This window comes from Myotis nattereri (genome assembly GCF_964212035.1).
Source record: "Myotis nattereri genome assembly, chromosome: 3".
Taxonomy (NCBI): domain Eukaryota; kingdom Metazoa; phylum Chordata; class Mammalia; order Chiroptera; family Vespertilionidae; genus Myotis; species Myotis nattereri.
The window spans coordinates 10,172,907-10,195,929 of record NC_138077.1 but is presented as its reverse complement, the minus strand read 5'-3'; the positions used below and the strand labels follow the sequence as shown (position 1 = coordinate 10,195,929).

Sequence of the window (23,023 nt, the reverse complement as noted above, 5' to 3'; positions counted from 1 at the left end):
TGTGTGTCCAGGGGACGTGTCCTCAGGAGTAGAGGACCCCGCCTCCCATCTCAGTGCTTGTGCCGTGCCAGGCCCTCCTTCGGGGCTGTGGCTCCTGGCTTGGTGCAGGAACTGTGTTTTAAGACACAGCTGCTTTCTCCATGTTGCGGGTTCCTTTGTGGCTTCTAGGGTCTCCAAGTACCTACAAAACTCAAGGTTTCTCTCTGCTGGTAGGGAACCTGGAGTGGAGACTCATCCCATGGATCCCCGAAATCCTACCCAAGTACTGGGTACAGGAGCACAAATGTGCCTAGAGGGAAAAGGACCAAAGAGCTTGGCAGATGGGAAGAGGTGGAGGAGCAGCTCCTGAGGTGCATGAGGCTCCAGAACCCAACCCCCAGCCTCACCTCTCCCAGGTGTGAGTCTCCAAGGGGCCCTTTGGTCTCAGTGTGTGCGATGATGACTTTCACTCCAGGGAGGATCTGGAAGGAAAACCGTGCCCATGTCAAAGACAACACAAGACTCCAAACTCAATGACATTAAAACCAACAGCCCTCAGAAGCTAATCCAAACAACACAATGTGTACATGTAAGTGATCAGATTTAAAGCCAACCCAAATTTGAATCTGAACAGAAATAAGACTTTAATTGATAAAAATATATGTGAATCTTAACAAAATGACCCTAGTCCCTAAGAATGGACCTTATTTTGGATGTTGTGAGAGGCAGAGAGGCTCTATATAAGCATCTTTTCTACTTGGGATCTTTCAACAAGGCCACTCGAGGACTGCCTGCCTCTTGTGGGGCACACAAGTGCAGAAGGCCACCCAGTCCCACAGCTCAGCTGCGCCCCAGCCCAGCCATGCAAGGACTCTGTCCATGGGTTTCATCAAGCCTCCTAGTTCTGGGCTGGAACTCTAACCTTGAAGAACCCTTCCTGCCCATGACTCAGAGTCAGTCCAACCCCTGGCCACCTGCTCTGTGTCGACTCAGACAGACAGAGGCACCAGCTCATACCCAGGAGCCATGGAAAACATTCCAGGGCAGGTGCCTCAAATCAGGGAACCCCCCCACACCTGGTCCTGGGGAGACTTCACTGGGCTCAGGTCAGACCATGTGGCTGCTCCAGGCATGGTCACCTGTTCTGTGTCCTGTTTCCTCACATACAAAATGATGATGACACTGAGGTCCCCCAGGCAGGTGGGAAGGGATGAGGGGTCAGTTACAGGAAGGGCGTGAGTTTAGGCTGCTGCCTACGGTCAGTGCCAGACCCTCTTCTCCTCCCACTGTTGTTGCATCCTTGCCACACACTACCCGTGGGACAGTCCTGTTTTCCTGAATGCTGCTGGAGCCTCTGACCTCTCTCCATGGGGGCCGCCCCCACCTGAACCCTAAAGCCAGAGCTTTTTCCAGAACACAAATCCCTCAGGCATAACTCATTTGAAACTTAATAATACAGGGGCAATATGCTGAGCGTACAAAAAGGATAAGCAAAGCTGTCCACTGAGCGTGGGCTCCAGCAGTGTGCTCGGAAAGAGATCATTGCCCATATTCACCATTCAGCTGGTCTCCTCCAGGTGATGCTAAAGACAGGCAGGCACATGGGAGTGTGCTTCCACAGCCTTGCACCTCCTCCTCTTCCCCCAGCTCGACTGTAGCTATGCTAGTCTCCCTGTGATGATGCTCCCTCCCCAGGATGTTTGACTAGCTGAGCCCTCTGCCCTGGGTCCCTGTGGCTGCTCCTCCTCTTCCCTAGTACATGCACACGAGCTCCTCTCCAGGCACCTTGCTGCCTCTCCAAAGGGATCTGTAGCCACAGGAGTGTGTAAGCAGTCTTACACAGTCAGGTAGCCCTGTAGGCTGCATGGATTGGGAGCTTCCTGTTCCTGGCCATGCTGGGCACACAGCCCTGCCCACTATCCTGCTGTCTGCTGGCCATGGCACACCATCTTCATCACATGGCGTCATCGGGCCTCCCCTGGTTCTGAGGATGCCTACTCCCCTGGGTCTCTGTCTGCTGACCCATCTCATGGTGCTCACATTTCTTACCTGGGCACCCTCAGATGGCCTCACTCCTCCCACCCCCATCCCTCCCAACCCCTCTATGGGCTCCCAGTCTTCTGGACTGGCTTCAATGGAAAATTGCAAGATGGCTCTAGGACTCCACCCACTGCCCAAGGCCCTGGAGGGAACCACTTTCTGGCTGTCACCTGGGCCAGGGCCTGAGTTGGGTAGCTGTGCTGGTCCTTGTCCAAGACTGTGAAGACACTGGGCCCTGAGCCAAGGGGCCCTATGGCCTCGAGCCCCAGCAATGGGAGTTCCTTCTGTGTTTCTGCACCCGCAGTCCTCCTTTCTTGGCTTTGTGCTTTCGATGTGTGTTGAACTAAGACTTAACCTAGTCCTTGTGTGTGTTTGCAGGGAGGAGGAGGCCTCCTGCGTTAGCCCAGCCCAGCCTGACCACAGCCGTCTGTGTTCATCAGGAGAAGTGCAGTTTCCACTACCTTTCCAGACTCCGTCAATGGCAGACTGTGCGGAGAACCCCGTTCTACCAAACGTACCCTAAAAATTAACAAGGGAAAATTTTCAGAATAAAATTTACTATATAGGTAATGACCTCTAAAAAGGCAACTCATAAGATAATCAGAAATTATCACTATGACAGTCAGTCTCTTGACAATGACCTATTGTAACCTTGGAACAGTGACTTCAGGTGCCCTCGACTTGTCTGGCTCACCTGGCACAACTCAGGGCAGAAGCTTGTTCTAAGTATTTGGGGGGCCGTCCCCAACCAGCTGCCCTGTCCACAGTAATCTGTCTACCTTGAACTGCAGCATGGCCACATTTGAGGGCTCAGACCAGGATCAGAGCTTCAAAGCTGAGAGGGACCCGGACCCCCAGCACATATTTATTGATGTAAAAACTAAGTCCTGTCTTAAAATGGTATTGTGGTAAAAAGTCCTTGCCATTAGTTGCTTTACTTGTCCTCAACCCCATTAAAAGCTAAATGCAAATGTTTGGTCACTCCTATCACCCTGATCACAGGAACAACAGATAAAGGGACATGGACTGAATCTCGAGGACACAGTGACGCAGAGGGAGACCCAGGTTCCCCAGTAGAGTTTAGCCAGCCACCTGCTAGTCCAGGTGCCAGGAGGGCCAGTCAGGGCAGACCCAGCTGCACAACTTCACCAGTGGCGTTACCTGTCGTGGCGCAGCGCCCTCATGTCCACGTAGACTGTTGTGGGGTCCGGGCCAGCCGTGCCCTGGAAGAAGAGCAGCACGTCTGCATCTACATGGCACAGCCACCTAACAGCTCCTCCCGCTGCCGCCGGAAGGCAGCATCTCTGCTCTAGCAGAGAGCCTGCCCAGGGACACTGATGCCTTCCATCCAAACATTACATGGCTTGATAACATCGAGTGAAACACTAGTGACACTGAATGAACATGCCAAACTGTACAATTTTACATGTCAGTTCTCACAGCTGGTCTCTATGTTATGGTGAAAACACCATCACAGGATTTGAGGGCATTTGCATCCAGCTATCGGTCAGGCTTGGCCTCTCTCCAGCTGACCTAATTCTGCTGAGGGCTGAGCACAGCAGAGGCTCAATCAGGGTCAACAGAGTGATGTTCTCCCTTTCCTCACTTCTGACATTTGGGCCCTGACTGAAGGATGTTATTTTCTGTTTTATTAGATAAGGAACATCAAGTTAAATGGACACTCTGCTCAACATCACTCTCTGAAGATCCCAGACAACGTAACAAAAACTGCTTCATTGAGATTCAACAGCCCTTCCCTCCAGAGGCAATGCTATGAATGTTAAATTTTTTAAAAAACAGTTTTGCTTAAATTTTATTACAGAGGCATTTTATAGTATGTAAAATAATATTCAGTGTGAGCAAAGTCAGACAGCAAAAGAAACACGTATTTGTCTGAAGTTGAGGAGAAGGCCACAGGAACTCATGGGGGAAGCACAGAGGTACCTCGAGGTCAAGGTCATACCTGCTCAGCCAGCTTTCCCAGCCTGTTGGGCTGACAGAGGCAAAGGAGGCCAGCAGAGTGAGACAGGAGGAGACGGCCACAGGAGACAAACAGAAAGCAGCAGGCCACGTGAGAAACACACGATAAGAGACAGCAAAATGCGTCACTGCATCTCAAAGGGCAAATGTGATTATCTCATTAAGACTTCTGCAATCACACATGGCATCCCACATGCCAACAGAGAGAGGAGATAACCTTCAAATATCGAGTAAGGAGGACATGCCTTCATTTACAGCTGCTGACTACACACCAAGAGCCTGTCGCTCAGTCCTACTTTCTACAACAGGAGGGTATGAGGAGGGCACCCAGCCCACTTCCTCCTGCCACATGGCAAGGGTCTGAGGCGTGGAGTGGTAGCACAGTCTTCTCACGGTTGAGAGGACATCAGCATAAGGGGGAAAGGATGATGGTCCACAGTTGGCCCATGACAGGAGTGCTCTGAGATGAGGGCCCAGCTGAGCCAAGGCTCCAGAAACAAGAAACAGCTCTACCGGAGCCCTGCTCTGGTTCTGATGCTGCCTTTCCCTCTAACAAGTCTTTTCTATGTGGGTGAGCAGGCATTTCATATAGTTTTAGAAAGAGTGAAATTGAGATACTAGTACAAAATCTGGAAAATAACCAGAGTCACCTAAAGAAGCAGTAAACAGCACTGCAGTTAGCTGTTCAATTTCTGAAACTTCATGTAAATACCTTAAGTAAAATACCTTAATGTCTCAAATATAATTACAGGTAATACAAATTATCACAATAATGTTTCAATTTAAAATTACTAGGTGTCTTAAAACAGTATTGTTGTTTTAAAAAATTAAATGCATATTTTATCCAACTTAGTGAGATTCTTCCAGATAAGAAATAGTCATTTCAAAAATAATTTTTTTTCCAAATAAGCCTTGTTTGTGAAGAGAATATCTTTTAAAAATAGAACCCTCATAGCTTTCCAAGATAAACTGGAAATGAAACATTAAAGGCTCAGAGAATGAGAAATGGATGTAGCCGGCACAACAAGGAACAGCGACGATTAAAAAACTGTCTGTGTTGGGTGCCCGGCCCAGCCACCTTACCTGGAGGCAGATGGCCACATTGACCCTGCACCCGAACGTGGTGCTCACGGCACGTGCAGGCAGGCCCAGGTCCTTGAACAGCTTGGAGAAGGACTGTGTCAGCGCGATCCGAGGTCGCTCCTCAGCAACCACCATGCATGTGCGCACACACGACAGGTTGACCCCCTTCATCTGTGGGGAGGAGCAGGGTAAGACAGGCCCTGAACACTCCTTTAGGAAGCTCCTGAGGGGACCCATGTGTGACCTGAACATACACCCCACCTCCTCCGCTGCGGTCTCATTCTACAGAATTCTAAGTATGGAGTTGCTAGAGGGTACCCATCTGCTCCACATCCACACCAGCCAGTCCTTCAGTTCATCTGGTCACAGCTCCACAGGGCTCTCCCCGATCCTGTCCCAGGTCCTTAGGACCTGACACTTCCAAGATGCCCCCAGTGCTAGTGTCAGACCTGCCCCTTCTGCATGCTCCCTCATGCCCCCCACCCATGTACCTGCCCAAGCCAGCCCCACACGCCTGCCCACCCATACTCATATCCTGCCACATGGGTGTGTGGATGAAGGGAGCAACTACCTACTACAGAGGTATGGTGGGGAGTGAGTGAATAGCTCCCAGCAGGGTGGGTGCCGGGAAGAAGGGACATAGAGCCAGCATGACTTGGTGCCTGGTAAGGGTTTTCTCTGTTTCCCCAACTGCTTGGAGCTGTGTTGGGAGTCTTTTTTTAGATTCCAATGGCCCGGTTAAGAGCCAACCTAGAAACCCCTGGTTTGGGCACTTCCTAAAAAGGGATGAGGACAGTAGGGCACAAGCAGGCCTGGGCACAGACACACTCACCCTGAGGACACCTGTCTGTGCACCCAGGCCCTTGGTGCACATCTCCATCACCGAGTAGGAGCAGAAGGTAACGCGGGCCTTGTACTGGCTCACGGCTGACAGCCACAGGGACACATTGCTCTCCAGCTCCAGCGGGGGCACCAGCACGGACTGGTGTCCAGAGTAGACACTGTGGGGCCACGAAGGGTCAAGTCAGCTTCAGCCGCTCTGCCCAGGTGTGTCATCTGCGCACCTCAGGTACCTTGCCTGCCTGCACCCAATGGGCCTGTTGTGGCTGCCTCATTCTTTTTCCAAGGATAGAACAGGGGGACAATTCTCCCTACTGTACAGAGTTTTGGTGAAAAAAAAACTATGGGCGGAGGGGCATGATGCACAGGGAGTCCTTGTGTCCCTTCAGCACTTCATAAGGACCCAGAGTCACAGTTAGGGATAGGGTCTGGTGGCTGGGGACTCGGTGTTCTAATTCTAAAGACCTGTCGCTACTTCCTAGTATTTGATGGAATTAAGTAGTCTCTCCCTAATTACTAGTAATGGGTAATGTTTGTATTTTTTAAAAAATGTATTTTTACTCTTTTACTCAATTTCAGACCCATACTCAAACCCACTCCACCCCCAAACAAATCCACTCACAATTGTATCTTTGACTTACTGGCCTCAAAAATGCATCTTAGAATGTTAAAGTTCTAAAGAACTACATACACTTCCAATCAAGCAGGAGGGTGCAGCAGCAGGAGTACCTGCACTCACCTGCACACTCTTCCTCCACTCACCTATACACTCTACCTGCACTCAACCATACACTTTACCTGCACACTCTTCCTCCACTCACCTGCACACTCTACCTGCAAACTTATAGGCACATTCTTCCTGCATGCACCTCTGCCTGCACTAACCTGCACACTCACCTGTACTCTTTACCTCCTTACTTGCATACTTACCTGTATACTCTACCTGCACACTCACTTATAATCTTTACCTCCACTCACTTGCATCCTTTACCTCCACTCACCTGCAAACTACCTGCTCTCTCTATCCATTCATCTGCATGCATACCGTATCTGCACACTCACCTGCACATGTACTTCCACTCACCTGCAGAGGCACCACAGGGCAAAGCCAAGGCCACAGTAGGGATCAAGGCAGATGGCGATCTGCCTCGAAGGGTACAGCTCACACTGCAGCTTTATGGAGCGGCACAAGGCACTTGTGGCTGCATGTGACATCTTAGGGGGTAAAACACAAGGTCTGTTCAGTGATGTGCAGGAGGAAAGGGATTAACAACAGTGCCTGCTGTCCGCAGTGGCCAGACACATTTATCTCCTTAAAGGACGACTGGCTCACAACCCCACATAAATCAAATAATACTCAAGAAATGGCACATGAAAATACTTCTACATGAGATTTCAGGATAATAAAGAACTTTAATGAAGCACTTGGCTCCCAGTAAGGATATGGACTCATCAAAGCCACTTCTCCTCAAGGCAAGTCAGCCATAAATCTGAAAGTTCAGGTATTACCATAAAATACCGAAATATGCGTTCATCTCAGACTAACCCAATTTTGGAGTTTACTGGTATTAAACACAAACTTTAAGGAACAACACTGTTGCTTCAGGCTCTGCGTGAAAAGGGACTGTACACACCCGCACCTAACACCCCTTCTACCCACCCGTGTCAGGGGCTGAAGCAGTGGGAACTATGATCAAAGGACCCACCTTCACACCCGCTAAGATCCCTGTAGTTGACACGCTGAAGTCCAGATAGGCCAGCACATCCGGGGAGGGAGGCCTGAACACATTAGCCACCTTCTTTTTTGGTATATCATCTGTTAATGGGAGACGCCTGTTAACACTACTTCAGGCTCTCACCAGGAGAGATGAGACCATTTCTACCAGGGAGTCCTGGAGAGCATGCTCAGAACAGACATTGGGCTACAGGAAAGCAGACTGTATCTCAGTGGGAAAGCTTATTTTAACCTTCAAGGACAGGTCACATGGCTTGGACCTACCAAGACAGTGCTGATGCTATGGGACAGGGACAGTGGGCGAGGTGAGTATGGAGGGGAGGACACAGGCCATAAGAGCTGCAGGAAAGTCCTCTGGTCACCAGTGAAAAGGTCAGAGGAGTGCACAGGTCACAGAATCTGGGTTGAGCCAGGATCAACAAAAACTCTGCCCAGTGAGAGCATCATGGACATGCTCCCATGCCTGTCGATGAGTATCAAGCAGGTGGTCACAGACAACACGGATCCTGACCTCCTCTCAAAGGTGGTGCCCTGGAGCACAAAGGCACATAAGGATTGGGTCAAAAGGACTCCAGTCTGCTCACTGCCTGGCATTCATGTGGCTGAGTACCTCATCACCAAAGGAGCCTGTGCAGTGCTGCTCATTCGGGGTGTCTTGATAAGGTACAAGGATGACACTATCAGCCCTAGGCTGACCTGACGGGCCAAGGCAGAGGGACAGAGGTTTTCAGCCCTTCTCGTTGTCATGGGGTGAGGCAGCACTCACCAATAACAGGGATGAGGGATAGGTGTGTGTTGGGGCGTGCATATGCATGCACACATACTGCGGGACTGTCCATATCCCCACAACTGCTAACTGCTTTGCAGGCATGAGGCAGTGGCATGAGCTACAGGCCACAGGCACACAGGTCTTGGGCAAGGATCTTCGCTTCCCCCTGACAGTAGAGACCCTGCCATGACGTGAGCTATGCTTCATGTCACCCTTCATCCTGGGTCCAACTTTAGTAGGTGGACACGGGCTCCTGGGAACCAGTCAGCAGGCTCCTTTTAGCAGCCTCCTCACCATTTACTTCAGCTGTTCTTACCTAACGTATTTTGGGTGACAACAATGCAATCCTTGCAACAATGAAAGGAAAGAGAGGTTTGTCCTGGTGGGGACCCGTATGCACACCAAAGGCGCTGAAGACACGTACCTGTGTCTAGAATGGTGGGCCAGGTCCGGACGTCTACAGTGGCTGCTGCTTCCTTGGACTTGAGCAGCCGCATGATGGCCTGTGTGGTGAGGACACATGCAGACTTGCTGACCTGCAGAGCACAGGGATCAAAGGTGCAATGAGACATGATGCCTGGGAGCAAACCCCTTTGTGGGGCCCTGAAGAAATAACCAGACCCTGGGAGGAGAGGAAACCCTTGGTCCGACCAGCACCCAGGCCCACAATCAGGTCTGCCCTGTGGGGCCACCACACACACTCACCTCCACAATCATCTTGACGGTGGGAAGTGTGGTGGCGAGGTTCTGGGGATGTGGGGGCCGCACAGTGACGGGCACACAACCGCAGTACAGGCAGCCGTAGAAGGCAGCAATGAGGTCCACCCCTGGGGAGACACGGGGGTTAGCGTGGGGTTGATTGCAATGCACTGCGTCTAGTGCCATGGAACAGCGAAAAGGACACAGGGGCACAATCTGTTTTACCTAGTAAAGCTGCTACTACCCCAACTAGTGAAACATTTATCGAACACAATGTTGTTAGGGAGTGACAGAAGCTATCTCTACTGCAGGGGACTCCCCACAGACCCTGGAGGCCAGGGAGGAGCGTGGGTGCAGCCTGGGCCTACTAGAACAGAAGCTCTGACCACCATCCCTGTGAGCGAGGACTGCAAAGACCTTTGAGGGCTAAGCTGTCCACGAGAGAAGACAGGAGAACACAGGAGCCAGGGCAGCACACATGGAGGCCCTGTACCTCCTTGCTGCACATCTGCAGGGAGGTCCACACCCTGGGGACAGGCCAGGATGTCCCTGCATCGCTCTCAACCACACGATGTAACACAGAACACCATACTGTTCCTTCATCTTTTCTTTATGTTTCAAATTCCCCATAATTTAACACTCATGGGGAATCATACTACATTTAAAAACCCATTTTCTCCTCTTAAACTCAATCAAACTTGAGGATACCTGTGCCCCACACACCCTGAATGCCTTTCTAGTTGCTGCCCTCAAGTCAGATAAGGCCCCCACCTGGCATCCTCAGGCTGTTTCAATTCCAGAGTCAAGATAAACATGCCACATTTAACCCAGTTTGTGGGTTCCACCAGATTACAAATCCCAAGGCTCTACCAGTAACTAGGAATGTGACCACTGGGGCCAGGGGCAGCTCAGCATAGCAATTAGCAGGGGCTGAGCCCACCCACCATGCCAGACCAGGCTAGTTCCAACAGGTATTGCTGCCATAGGACCACACATTTGCTCTGTGCCTATCGGTGGATGGGAGGATCAAGTGAGGGCCACACTGAGGGCCAGCATACAGCAGTTCCAACACATGTGAGTGTTCTCACACCCAGCATGGTCACTCTGCCAACGTGCCACAAACACATCATCAAACTGAACACAAAAAGGTACCAACGGGAACTCATTTCGTGAGCAAGCATAGCTCCTGCTGTCCCTGCAACCAACCCAACAGCAGGCAGGGCCCCCAAAGGCAGAGACACAGCTAGAAGGGAAGGACAAATTGAGGATGTAGGGGCAAGATAAGGGACAAGAAGGAGAAAAGGCGACAGATGGCAATAAGACTGGGGAGAGGAAGGGACAGGGTCAGGAGACCTCAAAAAGCTGGCCACCACATGAGGTTAAATTTCCACAAACTTATATAGACAAACAGACAGACAGCAGACATAAACTGTAATCATCTATTTTAAAATGAACTAAAATACATTAAGAAGATGATATAAAAAATAAAAGAATAACAGAAATCAGAATTAGAAAAAATCAGAAATGAGGAGAGAACTAGACATTATGAAAAATCATTTCAAAAAATGAATATGAAAGTAGAGGGAGCACAAGAGCAAACAAAGACAACAGACAAAGCCTCAGTAACAGGAAGGGAGGGGACTGTTAAAAAGAAATTTAGTAAACAGAAACATCTCAACGGAAAATGACTACTAAAGACAAAGATCTAACACATGAACAGAGGAGGATGAAAGGAAGAAGATCAAAGCAAGGGAAGAGAAAAAATAGAAGAAAAAAGTGATTCTAGAAAACTTTCTTGAAGTTAAAAAAAATGAAGCTGCCTATTTAAAAATACCTTCCTTATACATGAGATTATTGTCCCATAACAACTAATATCAAGACTACATTCTGGACTTTAACAAAAGGAGAAAATCCTTTAGGCCCCTGGACAAGAACAGCAAGAATGTCTAGCGATCAAACTATAAACAAATGGAAGAAAGGCGACTCCAGAAGTCTGGACAGAGACTACTTTTGAGAGGATGGAGGAGGCTGTGGTTGGGACGGGAAGGCAAAGGGACTACTGGGTACTTGGCAAAGATCTATTTCTTGACTTGGCTGGTGGTAACAAGGGTGCTTGCTTTATAATAATAAAATGTAGGGGAGAGACAGGGAAAGACCAGCCAGATAAAAAGCAGAAAGATAACAAAGACTATACTACTAAAAAAGTCTGAGTCTAATCACAACAGATTACAATTATTGACAAGGGGGTACAGACGTATTAAGAAACTAACTGTAACAACTAAGACCCAAGGTTAATCCTTGGTAGCTGGACTGTTATGACTGCAGTGGTGCAGGACTGCAGCCAGGAGCCCACCAGAGTCCCTGCAACAGTCCATGGGAAAGGTGATCATGATACCAGCACCACTGGGACTGTCCCATGAGAGAAGACCCAACAGATGTGGGTGTGTGTGGAGGAGGGACCCAGGTGAGTTTTGGGAGGCCTCAATGTGCTTACCTGGGGGGTAGACCAAAGCCACATGGTCCCCAATGCTCAGTCTTGCCTTCTCCGTCAGAGCAGCGGCCACCCTTTCAGCCTTTCGGTGCAGCTGGACACAGGTTGCAGTGCTCGTCACCGTGCCCTAGGAAAGCCATCATTGAGTCACACTGAACTGGGGAGCAGAGCGTTTGCCCACAGGTACCTCAGTATACACTGTGCACGCTCCACTGGGCAGCCGAGACAACCTCACCTTGGCATTCAGCAGCAAAAAGAGCGGGTGGTCGGGAGTGGTGTGGGCCCGCCACTGTAGCACATCAGGCAGGAACAGGAACTGCGCAGAGAGGTCAACTCAATCCTCCGCAGCCTCACAAGAGAGGTGCCCTCCTCACCCTCCCAGGCACTGGCCCGTTACCTTCCTGGCCTGGTCGCTGTCTTCCAGGTGGGCCAGCTCCCGCCCGGAGGCCTGCGCAATTCTTTTCCCAGCAACCAGATTCCCAACAATCATGGAAGCTGGTCCAACCTCTAGAAAACAGGAAGATGCTGATGACTTGTACTGACATGTCACACTCTTTATTTGATTTAGGTATTCAACTCTTCACTATGATATAGATGTTCAGGAAACCAGTTACAAGGTTTATGCTAAATGACAAATAGAATAGAATCTCTCTTTAAATATAAGCAATGCCAGATTGAGAAATTTACAATATGGCACATATCTGGGGGATATGATTTGACCTCAGCCACAGCTAAACTCTTAATTACTTCATTGTTATACTGTATTTTATGTATAAAACAGGAAATTACACCTTCCTGATTAAGTATATTTTATTTAATGATATTTTAGTATTCAATAATAATAAAAAGAAAAGTCAGCATTTATTAAAAATTTACATAACCAAAAGAATGAAGTACTGTATATCATAGTTAAACCAGGGAAGGAAAAGTGAGTATTTGTTGAGACCTCCCAGGTCTCATGAACCTGTGGCTGTGGTGAGTCACAAGGTTAAGGGGAGGAGCAAGCATGCCCCTGTCCTGGCTTGGTGTGGCTGCCCATCATGAGCACTGCAGTGACTGAAATAGGCTTTTTAAGCCCCGAGCTCCACGTCTGCTCTTGGGCAGGATTTCTACTCCCTGGGAGCCACTGTCTCACCATCCAAACCTAAGAAGCCAGGCTTGAATTTAGCCATTGAGATGGACTGGAGGAAGCCACATACTGGTGACGTAGTAAAGTGTTGTCCTATATAACTCAGTTCCAAGGAGGAAGGAGCTGGTGACTGGCCTGGTATGCCACTCTGGCTCTTAACCCTGGGTTGCACCGTTTAACCATGATTATGGCTGCCACCCATTTTAAAGCTGTTATGCACAACTAACCTGGCTGTTTCTGGCGAGGTTTGGGAAGGTTGGTGACACAGGTGTGCGGGCACATTAGCACATTGCACGGGTGCAGCATCCCCTCCAGAAAGCGCTGCTTGGCTTCAGAGACGTGAACCCCTCCGAGAGGAGCCTTGGGCAAGGTGTTGGCAGGAACCAGGGCCAGACAGTACACGCCCACCTGGTGGATGCTGTCAATGGCCTGGAAGGGAGGATACAGGACAGGAAGGACTTCTGAGACCCGACACACTGCATAGTGATGTCGGAGCACATGCTGACCAACGGAAGGTGGCTAGGAAGATAAAGGCTGGGCACTGCACTGGGTGAGGACTTTACAACCCAAAGGTCAAGAAGACAGAGTGACATCAGAACATTTTGTTAAATGAGAAAACAAGATGGATGCATGTACACTTTCTATCATTTAACACTTGCACACACATGCACACATACATACACACAATGTGTCTATATACAGGTCCATAAGCCTGTAACCACTTATAGGCCAAAAGACATGTTAAATGACCTCCTGTGGGAGGAGTGAACAAGCAAGGGCACAAGCTGAACTCCTCTGAATGTACTTTGCTTTCAGATTTTACTTTGGAACCACATATCTTTTACATACAAAACACTTAAAACAACTGAAAGTAAAACAAAACAAATGAACTCAAGCAAACTAGAATCAGGTTGGTGGCACAGCCCCATAGAGAGTGTCTATTTAAAGTGACTTTAAACACGGTGACTTGAGTCTCCCCCAAGTGGATATGTCCTGTGGGCAGAAAGAATTGAAAAACAACTTCAACTGCTCTCAAAAATCTGTTTTAGAGGCAGTGCACAGGCTGCGGTTCTATGACTACAGGGTGGGTGGAGTGGCCTAAGGTGAAGGAGGACTCTGTTCGAGTCATTTAGTGTGGGAGAAAGGAGATCAATAAGTTAAATAAAAATTCTTCAATCTTGAATCGGAGTTAAAACTAGCAACATAAACTCATGATGTAGGTAATCTTGCAGACAAAGAGACATCATTTCCTACTCTGTCCACTGAAAAAAGCCCAGAAACAGTAACTAAGCCAGTAACATCAAGTGCCCAGATGGTGGTCCCAAATTCCATTTCCCCTGGAAGGCAGCTGGGGTCCCAGCCCCGACAGGTATAGGACAGGAAAGGCGCCACCTCTCCAGGCAGCGGAGCCTTCTGCTCTCTAGTCTGGCCTCAAGGAGCAGGGGTGTTACAAAAGGCCTCACAAGCCAACCTGAAGAGGCCCTGACTGACCACTGAAAAAATAAAATAACTATAATAATCTGAAACAATCCAGTATGTTTAAATCCATTAGTTCACAATGAAAAAAATAAAATAAAACCCAGTGGTCACTTTTACTTTTCTAGGAAACCAGCTCATTCCTCTGAAATCAATCCCTGATCTTGTTTTCCTGCATGGCCTGCCCTACAAGTCCCCAGGGAATTCAACAGGACAGCACTCTTTCTAGAAGAAACTTCTACCGCTGCTCCTGTGAACGATGAAGAAGGAATAACAGCATCAAAGAAGCACCACTGTGAAGTCCTAACACATCACTGGGTACAGGAGTGCTAAACAACCAGGCATCATGTACCACCTTCTATGAAGGATCATTGTCAGAAAACCAAATCTGAGCATGGTCAAACTGTTAGATCTAATATCAACATGTAGGAATGATAGGACAGAGGAGCACATTAAATGATACTGCAGAGGTGCAGTCATCAGAAGTCAGGCTAGCGAACATACTGGACAAACAACCTGTTTTTGTCAATAAACAAATTGCAAGAAAATGATGACAGAGGAGGAGTCTAAAGATTAAAAAAGATTTAAAGACCTGTCCCTTCCAAGTACAATTTTTTTTAACCCCATTTTGATCCTGAGACCAACAAACAAACAAAACATTAATCAGGTAAATCTGAATTGTGACTAGATATCTATTTACATCAGCTGTTACTGTTATGATAAAACTCAACAAAGTGGGAATTGAGAGAATGTGCCTCAACAAAATAAAAGCCATACATGACAAGCCCATTGCTAACACCATATTCAACAGTGAAAAGCTAAAAGCTTTTCTTCTAAGAAAAGAAACAAGACAAGGATACCTATACTTGTTATTAAACCTAGTACTAGAAGACTTAGCCCGAGCAATCAGGCAAGAAAAGGAAGAGAAAAAAAAGAAATAAAAGACATCCAAATTGGAAAGCAAGAAGTAAAATTGTCACCCTAACTGGTTTGGCTTAGTCGATGGAGCGTCAGCCTGCGGACTGAAGGGTCCCAGGTTCGATTCTGGTCAAGGGCATGTACCTTGGTTGGGGGCACATCCCCAGTTAGGGGGGTGTGCAGGAGGCAGCTGATCGATGTTTCTCTCTCATCGATATTTCTAACTCTATCCCTCTCCATTCCTTTCTGTAAAATATCAATGAAATATTTTTTTTAAAAAAAAATAAGTGAAATTGTCTCTATTTAAAGATGCCATTATATTATATACAGTAATTACTAAAGACTCCACCAAAAAACAATTAGAAATATTAAACACATTCAGTAAACATATTCAGGATACAAAAGTGATATACAAAAATCTGTTGCATCTCTATACACTAATAATGAACTATCAAAAAGAGAAATTAAGAAACAATCCCATTTACAATTGTATCAGAAAGAATAAGATACCTAGAAATAAATTAAGCCAAGGAGGTAAAAGACCTGTACACTGAAAATTATAATATATGTATATATCATATATTTTGTTTGTTTAGAAATTTTGTACACAATGTTTATTTACAAGTCTTGTGCAGACAGAAAAGTTCAAATGGTAGGACCTTTCCATCTCTTGCCTGAGCTATTAAATTACCCTTGTTATACTTGTCTCCCTCTGCCAGTCCCGCCACTCCTCAAAACACACTACACTAATCCTCCAGACTGGTTTCCCTATGTCATGCTACTAACTTTAACTTTCCATGTTTCCCACTGTTGACAAATGGTGCATTTCTTCGACTGGTGTTCAAGGTTCTCTACAATCTGAATCCAATCAACAGTTCCCAAAACTCCCTGTTCCATCAAATACTTCTGGATTTACAGCTTCCTAATACCATGTACCTCTGAGCCACATTCTTTCCTGCCTGTCAAAATACTAGACCTGTAATCTGGTAGTGTGCATTTTTTTTTTTTTTAATCAGCACAACCTTGAACCAGGTAACAGCACTTTTAGGAAAATTAAGTCAAACATTTAGAGCATACACAAAGATTTTAGTTTTAAGAACTTTCCTTTAGAACATTGAAAACTGGCAATTTAACCTAAATGCCCAACAATAAGGAACTTGTTAAGTTAGAGGACATCTATAAAACAAAATAGTGTAACCCCTTAAAATTAAAATGAATTACCATAGATTTTTATGAATCTTAAAATTTTAGGGATCATATATCAACTCATATTTCTAGGGTGTATGCAGTAAAACTAGTATGGAGGGTAGACATCAAGGTATTCACAGTGGTTTTCTCTGGGTGATGGCTGACTAATGTTCTTCCACTTGCTTCCTCTAGTTTTTAAAGTTAATATATTTTGCTCTATATCAGCGGTTCTCAATCTGTGGGTCGCGACCCTTTGGGGGTCAAACGACCCTTTCACAGGGGTCGCCTAAATACATCCTGCATATCAGATATTTACATTACGATTTATAACAGTAGCAAAATTACAGTTATGAAGTAGCAACGAAAATAATTTTATGGTTGGGGGTCACCACAGCATGAGGAACTGTATTAAAGGGTCGAGGCATTAGGAAGGTTGAGAACCACTGCTCTACATCAAGAGGTGAAAATAAAGAGAAGCAAACCCATTTTCACGTTTCCAGGCCCAGTTTAAAACTATTTCCTTCCCCTGGCCTTTCCCGGGCTCTTCTCACTTCCTACAGCACAGGATGCTTCTTGCTGGTGGCATTTATTAATTCCTGACCCGCACAACACCAGCGGTACATACCCTCTCTCTCCTATATAAACAAAAACTCCCTAAGAAAGAGCTGTTACACTGGATGTGGCTATTTCAGCCATCGTGCCAAGACCAGGCAGACCTCAGTTACCAAGAAACATGAGATGACGTCATCCGCTCACCTAGACCCTGGGGATCAGCTCACTCCAAATCTAGGCGGTATTTTCATTTAAAACCATTCGAGTTGACAGCAGCTTCATGGTGCTGCTATTAGATAATAAAGGCACAGTAACCCTTGTACAGATTTCAGTTTCAAATGCTATTTCCTCCTCCTCACAAATTGCGTGTTTATGTAGTGCCTACTGTGTGCCAGGCAGCACAGAGTGAAGAAGGGATCCTGGAAGCCATGAGTCTCAAACAAGTCATTCCCACAAGTAAGTGTGGGGCAATTGCACATCTGGCCTGCTCAACATGGTTACAGAAATGAGAAGGTATTGCAAGCACAGAGCGGGAGGAGGGACTCACCGCCTACTCTGAAAGAATGAAATGGGGAATGCTAGGACAGGTGGACTCGCCTTGAACCACACACCAACAGACAGGCAGAAGGAGTGTGCCTCCGCGCCCACCTGTAGCACGCGGCTCATCCACTGAAAGCTGTCCTCCTCGGAAGCATCCGGCCGCTGCTCGGCCACGAGCACAATCCGGTCGTCATGCAGCACCCTCACGGAGAACACAGCGATTCTGGGGGAGGACAAGGGCAGAAATGACCACCCAGCAAGGGATGCCAGAAGGGATGCAGACACCTCTTCTCTCTTGAAAGGATGATGCAGAAGTGCTAGTTTAGAATCAACTGAACAATGGGCTTTAAAAAATAGCCAGTCTCTAATCTTGTTGAGAATTTAAAAAGTAACGAGTCACTAATTTCCTCAAATATGACTGAAAATTCACCAAAACAGGGAGGACTCTGGTACAAATCAAAACCACCAGGTGTTTTTCCTTAATTGTGATGTTAATAACATGACACATTCTTTGTGCAAAAACCTTTGTCTCTAAGTTCTATGAGACATTTTTCATCCAGCAGATGAAATCTATCTCTCACTGAATTAATCTGCTTGTGTTTACTGGACCTGTTTCTCCCATCTTACTTTAAGAATTTCAACATGTTTTCTGTGTCGCCTTTTTCTTCTTTTAAACTTGAGATTATATACCTTTTTCCTAAAAGGCAAGGTGCTGGTTTCCCCATCAAACCACCATGCATGACTAAGGTTCTAATTTTGGGCCTTTATGGACATAACTTCATTCTTTCCTTTGACTAGTGTGCATATATGTACGTGTGCGTGTGTGCACACACACATACACACATGATTTTTTATACAACAAACTTTACCCAGTATTAAATTTTCCCTACTTCCTTTTTTTTATTGATTTTAGAGAGAGGAAGTGGGGGAAGAGAAAGGGAGAAACATTGATGTGAGAAACATCAATTGGTTTCCTCCTGCACGTGCCCTGACCAGGGATTAAACCCACAACCTGGGTATGTGCCCTGATCAGGAATCGAACCTGCCACCTTTTGTGCACGGGACAATGCTCCAACCAACTGAGCCATACCAGCCAGGGCAAATTTTCCCTACTTTCATACATCTTGTAGCATTTCCTGAGTATTTCTTAGTACCTCATCTGAGAGTATTTTCACAAAAAGGATCTTTTGGTAGCCAAACTTCTAAAATTTATAGACCCATGAATATTTTTATTCCAACTGCACAATTAAGTGACAATTTGGATAAATACAAAATCCAGGCTAAAAGTTCCTTTTAAAAATTTAAAAAATATTACTGCACTGTCGTTCTCTTGTACCAGCCCTAGTACTCGCTGCCTGGTTCTGTATGAGCTGGGGAGACATTGCCAAATCAGCCATATGGGCTCTACTCAAGTCGAGAGCACTCCAGCCTCCTGCTTTGCAATCACTCCTTCTTCCTCTCCCAAGTGTGATACCTAGATTGCCAGCCCTTCTTCTTTTCTTCTCCCCATCTCTGTTAATTTTTCTTTAAAACTTTCTATTTCTTTACCTCTAGAGTAGTTACTCAATTTGACTTTCCAGCTTATCAATTCTTTCTCTAGCTGCATCTATCCTACTATTTATTCCATCTATTATGTTCTTTGTGTAAACTGTTATGGTTTCTTGATCTCATTTCATGTTATTAATACCCCAGTGGCACACACATTCAATCAGTTATAGTTCTATTTCAAAATGGTTGTGGTCCTCAAGCTCTTCCCTGATGGGGACAGGCAGACTATGCTGACTACCTGCAGAGCAATCACCCAACAACCCCAGCCTATCATCCAGGCTGGCACTGCATCATAGGGTACCTGCTCAGAACGGGGACTTTACTTCTGGGCACCATCAGGTTCTGGTGGCCATGCAAGGAGTCAGTCTCTATAATCCACCCTAGGAGAGGTATGGGCTACCCTGATGTTACCCCATGAACACCTGTACCAGCAGTATCCCTGGTTTCCACTGTGAGGACAGGCAGTGATGTTCTGGGACAGTCTAGGCTGCATGCACCTACAGGACTGCCCTGCTGGTCTCTCCTGGGCAGTTATCCCACACCCATCATCTTTTCCTGGGGGAAGACCAGCAGCCCATGCTGACCCACCATTTGGCAGAATTCCCTAATGACTTCTTTAAGGTATATTTAAAGGCAGGATCTGGCCAGGTTCACAGGCAGGCACCATAGTTTGAATAATAAAAGCACTTCCTGAGAAAAATAAAAATTTTAAATACAGCATGCTGAGTGGATCAACTAGGAGAAGGGGCTGCTTCCTCCAGGACAAGGTGCTCAGGAGCTGGACAGGGCTTCCCCTCCTTGCCCCCAGCCACTGGGGCTAGGCCAGAGGCCCATTCATTTGCTCAATGGAGATGAGAATCTTTAAAGTCTTGCCTAACACATTCAGAAAGTTGGACTGATTCTATCCCAGGAGCAAGGCAGGGTTTCTGCATGTCTTGCTAAACCTTAGGAGAAAAGGAACTGGCCTCTGCTGGCTGCACAGAACATGGTATTGGCTGTTCCAATGTACACCTGTGAGGTCATGCACACGGCTCCCTCTGTGGTGTTGGGGCTGGTCCCTGTGCCAGTTATACATTCAGATCGCATTGTTTTAAAGGACAGCGTGAGCTCTGGGGACAGCGAGGACACTAACTCTGCTGTCCATGCTGCAAGTGCCATCCTTTTCTTTCTGAGGTTTCTCTAATAAACAGGAATTTTTAGGTTGGTTTGTTCAAGTCATTGGGCTTTTTTCCACTGCAAACAGACTTCTCCAACCTTAAGTGGAAAAAGGATCTAAAGCCATAACATAGGGACCCGCAGCGCATCACCTGCCTCTGTAGACAAACTTCATGGGCTCCACCGCCAGCGCAGTGGCCACGATGTCATCCGCATTGTGTCTGCGAACTCCGACCACCATCAGCCCATCCAGCTTGCCCACAATGAAGACCAGGTTATCCTGAAGGCAAGGAAGCTGGTCAGGACTCAGGACACACAAGCCGGTCCTATGAGTCAGTCCCTGCTACAAGGAGATGGGAGCACCATGTCCCTTACATGATGACAGGTGAAACTCGGGGCAAGGCAACTGTGGGATGAAGGGGCCTTACAGACCAGTGGGTTCAGGTTGGGGCAAAGGGGCATGCAGGGACAGAGTTGGGAGGAGAAAGGTCAGAGATAGAAATACAGTTGTGGGTGAAGTTTGTAAAGAATTCTGAGTGCTATAGGACATTGGCAGGGTTCCCAAACTTGGCACCAGTGATGTTTTGGGTTGATGTAGTGGGCATCTAGAGTGTCCTGTGTACACTCTAGATGCCCACTATATATTGGCAGCATACCCTCCTGAGAGGTGAGCACAAGAAGGACCCTGGTCCTGGTGGCGGGATTACTCACAGGGCCGATGAAGCCCAGCAGCCCAGTCCTGGTGAAAGGCCTGTCCGAGATGGGTGCTCCTCCTGCAGTGACCGGGACAGTCTGCACAGAGCGGAGAGGGGAACGGTCAGACTATGGTCCACAGATAATCAACCAACCGGCCAGGGGTGGGCAGGCAGGTGGAAGAGCTCAGCACTCACACTGCCTGACAGCCAGGGTGTGGTTCCTCAGATAGGGCTGTCACCCGTGTTTACGGAGGGAAAGAGGCTACCCCAGGACCAGAGTCTCTGCTGGCTGAGGAGATCCTCCTCTGGCCCCTGTGCACAGCATGACCCCCACAGGCTTTGTTCCTGCTTTATCATGTTACTTGGTAACTCTCCTCCCACTGCTCCCAGTGCCTGGCCCAGAAAAGTGGGCACTCATTGGGCTCTCCAGACACCCCAACAACTCTAGCATACAGAGCATTGGCTTGCCTGGGCAGCCTCAACTCCCCTGAGCTAACTTAGCAGAGCAGGTGCCAAGGAGGTCGGACCACCACCCACTGTGCCCCATGGATGCTCTCAGAACTTAACTTCAACATAAGTACAAACCTCAAAGACATTCTTTGTGATCCCAAGTAGTCCATAATACGCTGTGCCTGTAGCATTGGAGTCAACACATATTTCTCCAACCTCATCGGTTTTACAAAGATACGGGGCACCATCTATCTTCACAACACATATATTAGCTATAAAAAGAAAAAAATAACAACCTCAAAAGCATAAATACATTGATCATTCACAAGGATATATTTCTATCATGTCTATAGCTATGGAAACAAAATATTACACATGTAATATGTTCTTACAACAAGCTTTCTGACAGATGTCACAGACATTCTATTTGCTCGTGACTTTACATTTAATACACACCAAGGTGAGGCGATGGAACAGTTCAGCACGATCTCCCTGTGATAAGCAGACTCACAGGCTCTGCATGACTCTCCCGCACCCACATGAGATGTCGGCTGACCTGGCTGCCAAAGGCACCATCTCGTACATTTGCTCAGAGGCTCGCTCCTGCTCCAAAGCCTGACGGACCCCACTTGTACCGGGGCTCATCCTGTCACGCAGGCCCCAGCCTGATCACTCCTTTTCTGTTTTCACTAAGCAGCACACCTTCCTGATGCTCCTGCCTGCTGTCTGCCCCCCTGCACAGGGGACCTTGCCTGTATGGTCACTGCGGCCCAGGCCCTCAGCCCTGCCACAGAGCAAGCATCAAGGAACAGCCTCCAACAACAGAGCAAAATACACACCAGAACATGGAGTGGTCCATCAAACAAAACCCGGTCACTCAGTATGAATTAAATAGCCTGGGCCTTGTCCTTCCTTCAGCCCTTCTTGAGTGTTTTTCCAAAGTATTCTCATCTTCAAAGATGTGATCAAGGCCCGGTCATTTAATTCCATTTGTGCACAAATCAGTCAAAGCCTCAGCAGAGAGAATGTTGAAGACATTCACTAAAGGAGGTGGCATTCATGTATCTTGCTGTGAAGGTAGCCCTCAGCTCACACTCAGACACTCATGTGATGACAGACACCCCAATTTAAATTACAAAAAGGCATAAAAGGACAAAATCCACTGCACATCATGGTCAATGAAAACCCAGTAGGATTAACACAGTGGAGGTTGTACATCTGCTAAAAGCAAACACCACCAGCCCTCAACAAGTCAATCAATCTTCAACTGTTCTGGCTAACAGAACCCACCTAGGGGAGCACTGTGCACACTCACACACCTAGGGGAAAACTGTGCATACAGTCCATCCTGGTCCATGTTTTACCAGTAAAAAACGAACATTACTATGAAAGTCCCTTATTTTTTCATTCGGAAAAATCACTAAGACTATATTTTACCAATCTTTTAAAGAGTTACTGGGCTCTCCTCATAACTACTAAAAATATGTAAGATTCCCAATCTTTGTTCTTTGTAAAATGTTTCATCCTCATATTCAAGTTACCAAAGGACCAATTAATCCATATTTATAGTAAAATTATAAAAAGAAAAAATACATTTCATATTGTATTTTATTTCTATAACTAGAAATAAAATTTGAACTTCTAGTCTTGTTCTAAGAGTTCCAACTTCTCCACACATGCAGGGTCAGACATCCTTGCTATGGGCTCTCCCTCTGGAGTGCCCTGGCATCAAGTTGAACAGCACAGGCCCTTATGC

The 23,023-nt window shown here is 47.1% G+C and overlaps 1 protein-coding gene across 1 annotated transcript in view; it reads right to left on the bottom strand.

The window, feature by feature from the left end:
- The window catches only part of DIP2A (disco interacting protein 2 homolog A), an 81,702-nt gene that overhangs the window by 4,605 nt on the left and 54,074 nt on the right, over positions 1 to 23,023 (bottom strand). The window contains exons 19-35 of the mRNA XM_081087856.1: positions 21,403 to 21,539; positions 20,834 to 20,914; positions 20,275 to 20,402; positions 17,528 to 17,642; positions 12,973 to 13,174; positions 12,014 to 12,123; positions 11,852 to 11,932; positions 11,620 to 11,743; positions 9,132 to 9,253; positions 8,851 to 8,962; positions 7,629 to 7,738; positions 7,007 to 7,137; positions 5,915 to 6,083; positions 5,083 to 5,253; positions 3,181 to 3,242; positions 2,481 to 2,538; positions 387 to 461 (exon numbers count right to left, since the gene is read on the bottom strand). Coding sequence (XP_080943982.1) covers positions 387 to 461; positions 2,481 to 2,538; positions 3,181 to 3,242; positions 5,083 to 5,253; positions 5,915 to 6,083; positions 7,007 to 7,137; positions 7,629 to 7,738; positions 8,851 to 8,962; positions 9,132 to 9,253; positions 11,620 to 11,743; positions 11,852 to 11,932; positions 12,014 to 12,123; positions 12,973 to 13,174; positions 17,528 to 17,642; positions 20,275 to 20,402; positions 20,834 to 20,914; positions 21,403 to 21,539 — 1,988 coding nt within the window. The remainder of the gene's footprint in view (positions 1 to 386; positions 462 to 2,480; positions 2,539 to 3,180; positions 3,243 to 5,082; positions 5,254 to 5,914; positions 6,084 to 7,006; positions 7,138 to 7,628; positions 7,739 to 8,850; positions 8,963 to 9,131; positions 9,254 to 11,619; positions 11,744 to 11,851; positions 11,933 to 12,013; positions 12,124 to 12,972; positions 13,175 to 17,527; positions 17,643 to 20,274; positions 20,403 to 20,833; positions 20,915 to 21,402; positions 21,540 to 23,023) is intronic.